Here is a 10,374-nt window from a genome sequence, read left to right on the forward strand (position 1 = left end):
CACATATTTGTGTGTGTGTGCGAGTATCTATGTGCGTGTGTATATATAGGTAAATAGATATAGACATCAATGTTTTTATGTAAAGCTATATATATATATATCACAGTCAAATATCACGTGGCAATCTTTACATAGAAGTTAACGTCAATGTTTTGTTTGAATGCTGAATGCTGCGTTATCTACATTGAGAGGACGCCTCATACGGACGCATGGTGCATAAAAACATACGTATGTATATCGTTGACCGACGGGAGTCATCTTGCTACAAGCGCTGGAACAGCCAGATCCCGTTATTTCGACCTACTCGTTCTCCTCAGTGACAGACTTTCGGTAAATGATGCAGTATTCGGTATTCTAACAAAATATCCACTTTAAGCTTCGCATAAAGATTACCTTTGGTATTAATACCACTTCTGTTGATAATAGTTATTTATTAGTAGAATGTTAAATTTTTAAAAATCACACAATGATTTTTAGCAAAGTACCATATTTATTTATTTTTACAAGGAAAAGATTAACAGTGACTTTGAAACTGTAGCTTACCTACCGTCGTCAGACTGACTAACGACGGCAAATAAGGCGGCACTCCGAACACCCAGTCAACCTTATCTGCAAACACACACACACACACACACACACACCACACACACACACACACACACACACACACACACATATATAGACGTCTTTAAAGTGATTTTTACCGGATAAAGAACAGCAGCTTCAGGCGTCAAAAACAAGACATGTAAATACATGTTACTGACTATGTTTACATTATAGAGCTGTTTCTATTGCATAATCTGAATACGCGTGGGCACGTACACACGCACACATATATAGATATACACACACACACATACACACAAGTAAGCACGTAGATGCAACTCAAGATGGAAAAATAGTACTCGAATACCAAAGGTAGCTTAATGTGCTGTTTACTAAAGCTGAAAAAATCTTTACAAACTGTTACTCGGGGTTTCACGCTACCATTCGTCAGACAGTTGCTACGAATGGTCACACGAAACTCTGAGTAAGAGTTTGTGAATATTTTTCGCTTTAATGAATAGTGTGTGTGTGTGTGTGTGTGTGTGTGTGGCAAACAGCTACCAACTTTCTAAGTTTCTAAGCTAGGATTTGAAATCGAATCCACATTTAACTACGAGTCCTCGGCCTATTGTTTTAGCCTGTTGCGCTAAGACATTTATGAGTATAAGCTAATCTCTTGCTCTTTCTCTAGGTATTCATCACTCAAATTTGATTAGAAAGGAAAGATACTTTGTTTTCACTTGATCTAATTTAGTTACGAAGAATATAAATACGTGAAACCAAATAGCTTACTTTCTTTTTGGGTCGACCCATCTTTGGTCGAAAAACAAATCTCGCAGTATGCTGATCAACTAGACTTTATTACTTTATTTCTCTTTAGTAGTAACTCACAGATGAAGCTACCTATCATACACAATGAACACGGTACTAAAGACAATTTATTTACAATCACAACAAACAAGCCGTGTACACAAACTATCGAAGAAGCTGTACGTTCTATATTGTAACGACTAACATTATAGCCATATAAATAAATGACCATTTTAATAATTAATTGATATTCTTCTTCACCCATTCGTTTATCCGATGCATCTTGACATTAAACTTAGGTCGTTAAATGTATATATATATATATGAATTTAAAGCCCGTTCAACCAAGCCTACGAGATAACCCAGTCAGATATGTTGCTTACCTACCAGACTCGTAAAAATGAAGGAAAAAAAACTGTCTAACGAAAGTAGGTTTGTTTGGGTCGTAGTTAAAAGCCTTCCATATCGTTGCTAACCGCAACGAATTTGTTACTTTATTGTTTAACACATAGTAATACAAATGAAATTCTGAACATGTTGCTGCATGATTAAATGATAGTGATATGTATGGTAGTTTACTGCAAAAACTACGAAGTGGTGTGGCAGAAATTTAAGAGAAGTGGGAGTTCTGGCGATGTATGAATGATAAACGAAGCCGGTATTGAATAAAGCATTGTTGTATTAAAGAGATGTGTGTGTGTATGTGTAAGCGTGCGAATGTGCGGGCGCTTTTAAATGCTTTTGTATGAAGAACAAAAAACAACCGACAACAGAGAACATTTATAAATAGTGATCAATGTATAAATGTATGTGTTGTGTGTGTGTGAATATGCTGACTCAACATGTACACACACACACATGTACATCCATAATGCTGAAAACAGAGTGAAGACGAATGCAATTTTCAAACACTAACTATAGATTCTTGTGTGTGTGTGAGTGTATGTATGTATGTATGTATGTATGTGTATGTATGTATGTATGTATGTATGTATGTATGTATGTATGTATGTTTGAATGTATGTATATATTTATGTATCTAGGGATGTACATACACTCACACACACACATGTGTATGTATGTATACATACATACCTATATATATATATGTGTGTGTGTGTGTGTGTGTGTGTGTGTGTGTGTGTGTGTGTGTGTGTGTGTGTGACCGCGTGTGTATCGTTGGTGATTTTCTTTCTTCGTCTTCCCTTTTTTGGACCTTTCCTTTTTCTATGTTTCTGACGAAGAGCTCCGCTCGAAACGTTAAATCCTCCTTCTTTCTTTCCTTTCCTGAGCGTCCAATAACACTATACTTGTTCCACGTCTTTGCGTCGTTGTTTTCTCTTTGTTCATGTTTGGATTAACTATATACATATATACATATATATACATATATATATATATATATATATATATATACACTTGCGTCAGAAATTAATTAGCACTTCTCAAATTTCTACATTAAATAGGTTAAATCAATTAACCTATGAGCTGTTCAAAACGTCTTACGCGATGAGAAAACTTAGTATGGTGTGATTTCGGTCCTTGCGAGGCGCTACCTATATCTATTAAACAAAGGAAGATTTGTCTGCATCCGCACTCCAATTTGTTGCACTGCTATGTCAACATCATAAGGCTGTAGACTCTCAAACTGCTCTGCAAACAAAGTTACGTCATCGTTCTGCGCAACAGTGAACTCGCAACAAAGCAATAGTTCGAGATATGGCCACTAGGTGACAGCACATACCTTGAGTGAAGAGCAAATCAAGGGTGCTAATTAATTTCTGACGGTAGTATATATATAAAAGCATACTGGGAGAAAGGAAAGAAACGAAACGAAACGACGCGAGGGCGCTCAGTCATACAATAATCTAATAAATAAAATATATGCATACATACATATATGTACGTACCTACATCTACATGTATATATACATGCATATATATATGTATGTATGTATGTATGTATGTACGTACGCATGTATGTATGTATGTATGTATGTATGTATGTATGTATGTATGTATGTATGTATGTATGTATGTATGTATGTATGTGTGTATCGTCAGTAGCTCATACATCCGAAAGAGAAGCACACTTTAAAACAGTAGAGCAATAATATATTTAGAAGTTGTAGAGAGGTTATGTGCTTCCAGCCACTCGAGTCTCACCAGTCGCTTATACAGCCAACGGCCACTCTCTGACCGGCCATACCAAGCAACCTTCTAAACATATATAAACACGTGTGTGTGTGTGTGTGTGTGTGTGTGGTGTGTGTGTGTGTGTGTGTGTGTGTGTGCCCCAGCGTGGCCGCAGTCTAATGACTGAAATAAGTATTAAAAAATGGTAAAAAAAGAAGATATATTATTTCATTTTTTTCAGTCATTTGATTCCAGCCATGCTGGAGCACCGTCTTTTAGTCGAACAAATCTACCCCAGGACCTCTTCTTTGTAAGCTTGGTACTTATTCTATCGGAGTCATTTGCCGAACCGCTAAGTTACAGGGGCATAAACGCACCAACATCGGTTGTCAAGCGACGGTGGGGGACAAACAGACACAATGACACGCATAAATATATACATATACACATATACGATGGACTTCTTTCAGTCTCTATCTACCAAATTCACTCATAAGGCTTTGGTTGACCCGAGGCTATAGTAGAAGACACTTGCCCCGAACCCAGAACCATGTGGTTGGGAAGCAAGCGTCTTACCACACAGCCACGCCTACACGCACCATAATGTTAATAGTTGCTGTATATAAGTGAAGGCGTGCGCACAACACGCACATGCATTATACATACATACATACATGCATACATACATACATACATACATACATACATACATACATACATACATACATACATGCATACATACATACATACATACATACATACATACATACATGTAAATGTGTATCTATCTATCTATCGATCGATCGATCGATAGATAGATAGATGTGTTTCTTTATTAGCCACACAGGGCTGCACACAGACGGGACAAATTACAAGGTAGAGCTTTTCTTTTTTGGGGATAAAAAAAGGGGATTTGGTTTTCGATCAAAAGGGATCGTAAAAGGAAAGAAAGAGGAAAGCAAAAATAAGGGGGGGGGGATAAAAATAAAAGGAAAAAGAAAAAATCGATCAATAGGGATCGTTATCACAGAAATGTCAATATAAAGTGTAAAGGGGAGGACAGGTGAGGTTTACCCGTGGAAAGAAAAGCCTACGGAAAAGACCACGTTAACCTCGGTCAATGAAGTCACATGTTATATATTTTTTTACAAATAAGCAACTCTCTGTATTAATTTTTACGGTTCATAGAATCATAGTCAAGGATAGATAGATAGATAGATAGATAGATAGATAGATAGATAGATAGATAGATAGATAGATAGATAGATAGATAGATAGATAGATAGATAGATAGATAGATATTCCCCGAGAGAGATCAGATAATAAAAAACTGCATCTTTCATTTGGGTGAAGCCGTTTAGTGGGAGAAAAGTCTGCAGGAACAACGACTGTAAATGCTCGAATTGGATAGATTGAAGATCTGCATCAAATAGACAAGAGCTTGGATCTCTACTACAACAGCATTGATAAATCCCGTCGTGGCATCCGCTATAGTTTTTATAACAACAAGGGTTCTCGTAATTGTTTCCTTGGTATTAGTATTGATATAGATGTGGCTAATATCACTTTTAACAGCAACAACAACCTCCGTAACAATCACTTGGGAAATATGAACTATTACAATATTTACGGCAATAACCCTAAAAAACCTAAAAAGGGGGAACAGAAATATAACGGAGAACGTAAAGTATACCACTAATATTAATAATACCATTACTGCAGGTAATACTTCTATTGGTGAAGGTAGCGTGAACATTATTAATAATAGCTATTGTACGCATAGTGAGAACACAATTAACAACAACAACAATAATACTTGTACCCATATGAATATTAATAATTATATCAAGAATTATCAAACTATGCCTCTATGGCTAGAAAACCACAGCTATCACTCGCAAGAGAGTATGACTTGACAGCATAATGATGCTGGCGTTAATTATTTTAAGTATGTCTCAAACAGACATAAGCACCGTCTCGTCCATCTCCCAACCCTCTTGACCCTGTGGAACATCCAGCCGGAAAGAAATAAGACTGCGCCAGTACTCGACTGGTATTCATTTTCAGCTGAGCTGACAAAAAAAAAATGAAATTAAGCGCCTTACTCAGGGGCACATCTCAGCACCCGCTTCAAAAATCGAACCCACGACCTTATGATCGTGACTCCAAGTTCCTAAGCACTAGGTCAGGGCTGGCCAACGTAAGGCCTGCGGGCCGGATGCAGCCCGCAGAATTTTATCTTGCGGCCCGCTTGATACTTTTTTGAAATGGGTTTATTTACTCTTTTACTTGTTTCAGTCATTTGACTGCGGTCATGCTGGAGCACTGCCTTTAGTCGACAAATCAACCCCAGGACTTATTCTTTGTAAACCTAGTACTTATTCCATCGGAGTCATTTGCCGAACCACTAAGTTACGTAAACACACCTGCATCGGTTGTCAAGCGATGCTGGGGGGGGGGGACAAACACAGAAACACAGAAACACACACATACATATACAAATATATATACATATATACGATGGGCTTCTTTCAGTTTCCGTCTACCAAATCCACTCACCAGGCTTTGGTCGGCCCGAGGTTATAGTAGAACACACTTGCCCAAGGTGCCACGCTGTGCGACTGGACCCAGAACCATGTGGTTGGTAAGCAAGCTACTTACCACACGCCTATAATTTTAAACAAACATTTTAAAAATTTTATCAAAATTAATGAAAAGTAAAAAAGAAAAATACTACTGTTTTTGTAACGATAAAATTTCATGTTGAATCAACGCTCATTCATTCATTATTGTAATAATAGCATGAGAAATGCTTTCAACTCTCAGTATTCAAGCGGCCCTCAAAAGACTTTCTGTGACTAAAGTGTCCCGCAGTGTAATTCGAGTTGGCTAGGCCAGCACTAGGTCACGCGTCTTTACAGACCTGCTCGAAATAGCATCTAAATCATGTCTTGTAAAAGGCAAAATTACATTGGATCATAGGTATATCAATATACTTCAGGAATACATTATGCATGTAAAAGAAAAGAGTAGACAGTCACGATTGAAGTAGTTGTCTTTCACCATAGGTCTGTGCAATCAGAGCTGACCTGAGGATAAAAAACGGCATAATAAAGACATGAGTATACTTGAGAGAAATACAGTTACGAATGTCAATACGGAAATGACTTAGCGCTTTTTTTATAGCAAATAAATAAGAGCAAATGGCTCACAGCAACTAATAACTATGAAAATCGAAAACGGAAAAGTCATAGTAGTGACAGGGGAAACCCAAGTATCAATAAATCACACACACACACACACACACACACACACATACACACACACACACACACACACACACAAGCACACATACACATATACACAAAGAGGTAGATATACATACACACACACGCACACACAAGCACACATACACATATACACAAAGAGGTAGATATACATATACACACACATACATGTACATATATTCACACATACCCACGCACAAGCGCACATACATATACACATGCCTGTACTATATGCTTAGTACAGAATTCGTTATATGTCGTACATAGTATACGGGGGGGAGGGGCTGAAAAGTTCCTGGTTTTGGGTAAAAGAAAATACAGGGGAGATCAGTTAATTATGATTTTATTCTACATTTTTACCTCTCAGATTCACACACTTATTACAGCTATCCTTCAGCTTTTCTAAGCCCTGTAAAAGAACTCGGGGGTTGGCCTTCCAGCCAGGCCGTTTGCAACACCCTTAAAACCAGGAACTTTTCAGCGTCCCCTTGTATATGTGCGTGCAATAAATTTTTCATATTTTATGAGTTTGACAATCATCATATGCGCATGTTAACTTAAATACCATAAATTTTGAAGTGATCCATTTTTATGAGTAAAAGTTTAGAAATTTTATAAAGGTACGTCAGTATAGTGTTACGGAGGTAAAATTAACGGGAAAACATTATGCCCTAGTTCCGTTGGTTGGAGTTGAACCGGCGCTCCAGTTTTTCAGGACGACGGGGAAAAAAAATAATCATTTGTCCTGTCAACGGCAACGGTAAAAAATAATGAGTTTAGGAAGCGATCTCTGATCCCTACACGGTCAGGGAAAGTTGAAAAAAAAAATAAAATTCCACCCTTTAAATGCGACGGACTGGTGTTAGTGGGTCAGACAACGAGAGGCCGGAAAAGAGTTGAGTTGGCAAGAGGCGAGGAAGACAGGCAGCAGCCAAGAGATGAAGACCGCGAGAGACAGATAGAGGTAGTAAAGAAGGTAGATGACAGTGAAGGGACAGGTACGAGAGACGGTCAGACAGCGAGATGAAAATTTGTAGTAGGCTCAGAAAGTGTTGCGGATGGAATTTGTGCCGGTATTGTTTCTTTACGTTTCGATTTTGTGTTTTGAACTTTGATGTTTTGATTGTAAAAATATGGGGAATCTGTGACATAATCTGCTGAAAAGAAAATTAAGAAATTTTAAAAGAACTGTAACAGATGTGTTTCTAAAAGAAAAACAACATTGAGTAGGAAGGAGGAGGAAAGGAAAGAGAAAGAGACTGTAAACTGTGAAAAGAACGAGAAAGACTGTTTCGATTGTTTTGATTCTGTATTGTGTTGCATGTCAACCAATTGATTTGTTTAGAAAAGTCGGACGTTGTATTTTGCTAAATGCCATTGATTGTTTTTTTACTCTGTGCACGGTCTGTTAAATGTTTGTTAACCTTGTAGTTAAATGTATTTGAAATGTTTTAATTGATTTTGTGAAGTATATAAATTGTTAAATTGTACGTTGCCTCCGCTGTCTCTCTCCTTTGTTGTTGTCTTCGGTTTCTGGTTTGCGTTCGCTGTCAACCTCCGCTTTCTGTGATGGACTTCCGTTTGACTGAGCGTAGTCGTCGTGGCTGACTTAGGGCCCGTTATCGACCCGGAAGGCCTAGGGTCTTTGGGTCCTGAGTTGAGTTGAGTTGAGTTGAGCGACGGCGTAACAATATCAATGTATGTGTATGTATTGTTGTTGTTTCTTTTTGTTTTTGAACCATGGTTGAGAATTATTGGCAAAAATCATTCTGTCTGTGACCATCAATGTCATCAGTTATAATTGATGTCAAACTAAAAGACAATAAGGCAGGTATACGTTGACATACGGGATAAAGACTCTTATTGAGTCGTATACACTTATAGGACCGATTTCCTTGTTTCCATGCCGTATATATTCCCCACCTGGACGGGACACCGATCCGTCGCAAGATGACTCATTTTTGCCAGCCGAGTGGACTGGAGCAACGTCAAATAAAGTGTTTTACACAAGAACACAACGCGTCACCCGGTCCAGGAAACGAAACCACATTCTTACGCTCATGAATTCAACGCTCTAACAACAAAGCTCACGTGCCTCCACATACGTTGATATATTTAGCCATTATCTATATTATGTAGAGTGAGACAACATAGGAAGGTTTTCTCTCTGTGTGTTTGCATTTGTCATTTTGTTCGTATAAACTTTTAATACTCTCTTTGTATTTGTATATTCTAGGTAACCATAATGAAGACCGGCAAAAAATTGCCATAATTACTGGAGGAACAGGTGGCATAGGTTTTGCAACTTCCAAAGCTCTTGCTTCTCAAGGTTATAATTTAATTCTTGGTTATCTTTCTGACAGTGAAAATGCCAAGAAATGCTTACAGGAATTGGAGACAGATTTCAACATCGAAGTTCGGACGATTAGCGGAGATGTTTGTGAAGAAGGCACTGTGAATTCGTATTTTAGCTGCTTGAATGAAATGAACGGCAAGCTCACTGCTATTGTTCACACTGCTGGACTTTTTAAACCAAATTCTTTTTCGAAGGACCCGAATACTTGTTTTAGTACTTTTGAATACTACGACTACTACCAAGATATCTATCCTAAGTGTTTCATACGTTTAGTAGAAACGGGAATGAAGTTTATGGAAGATGGTCATGGCTATATAGTCTGCTTGTCAAGCCCTGGTTGTAATATCAATGACCATGTTCGACTAGGTTATATGATGCCAGGTACAGGGAAATGTGTACTTGAGTATCTGTCTCGTCATTATGCTAAAATGTTAGCAAAGAGGGGAATCTCTTGTAATTGCATTGTTCCTGGATACATACAAACGAAACCTTGGAAACTGAGAGAAAGCATTTTGGGTCCTGATGTTGGTTGCCAGAGAACACCGATGGGTCGATGGGGTCAACCTGAAGAAATAGGAGATTTTATTTCATATTTATGTTCTCCTAAAGCAAGTTTTCTCACCGGTGCTACCATTCCTTTTGATGGAGGTTTGAGTCTTGGGAAGCAGTGAATTTAAAAAGAGATAATTAAAAGCTATCTCTGAGTTTTTCAGAACTTTATGGAAAAGTTATATTCAAAGTTAGAATATATTTTAATAATTTTTCATCTTAAATGCATTGATAAAGAGAATAAAGTTTATTCGATGAGCTTTTTTTATATAATCAAAATTCATTTGGTGGTTTAATAAATCAACTAATATTTTTCTTAACGGTATTCGTCTATTTTCATCGTACTGATTCCAGGAAATATTGATCTGTGATATTTTTTCTTTTTATATATTTACCATGCACCGTGGAAACTCTGTTCTGCCTCCCCAAACAATTTGTTGAAATCTTTATATATAAAAGTAAGGTTGTGTGTCTGTCTACTCCGATTTAGATTCCTAACTACTCCCACATTTTGCGGTGCAGTTTAACCAAAACCGGGTATATTATAGTCGTGATTCATATCGAGCCCTTCTGGGTATTAGTGCGCGTCTACGATGAGTCTACGATTTTAAAAATAATTTACCATAATTTTTTTCCATTTTAATGCATATTTTTTTAAATATAAGTGAAGTAACTCTCTAAAAATGTCTA

At 37.5% G+C, this 10,374-nt stretch overlaps 1 protein-coding gene across 2 annotated transcripts in view; it reads left to right on the forward strand.

The window, feature by feature from the left end:
- The window catches only part of LOC115232657 (3-oxoacyl-[acyl-carrier-protein] reductase FabG-like), a 54,594-nt gene extending 44,590 nt beyond the window's left edge, over window positions 1–10,004 (forward strand). For both annotated transcript variants that reach the window (XM_029802673.2, XM_036499462.1), the window contains one exon: window positions 9,016–10,004. In XM_029802673.2, the coding sequence (XP_029658533.1) occupies window positions 9,016–9,806 (791 nt within the window). In that variant the 3' untranslated portion in view covers window positions 9,807–10,004. The remainder of the gene's footprint in view (window positions 1–9,015) is intronic.
- The last annotated feature ends 370 nt before the right edge of the window (window positions 10,005–10,374 follow it).

Source organism: Octopus sinensis, linkage group LG2 (assembly GCF_006345805.1).
Source record: "Octopus sinensis linkage group LG2, ASM634580v1, whole genome shotgun sequence".
NCBI classification, from domain to species: domain Eukaryota; kingdom Metazoa; phylum Mollusca; class Cephalopoda; order Octopoda; family Octopodidae; genus Octopus; species Octopus sinensis.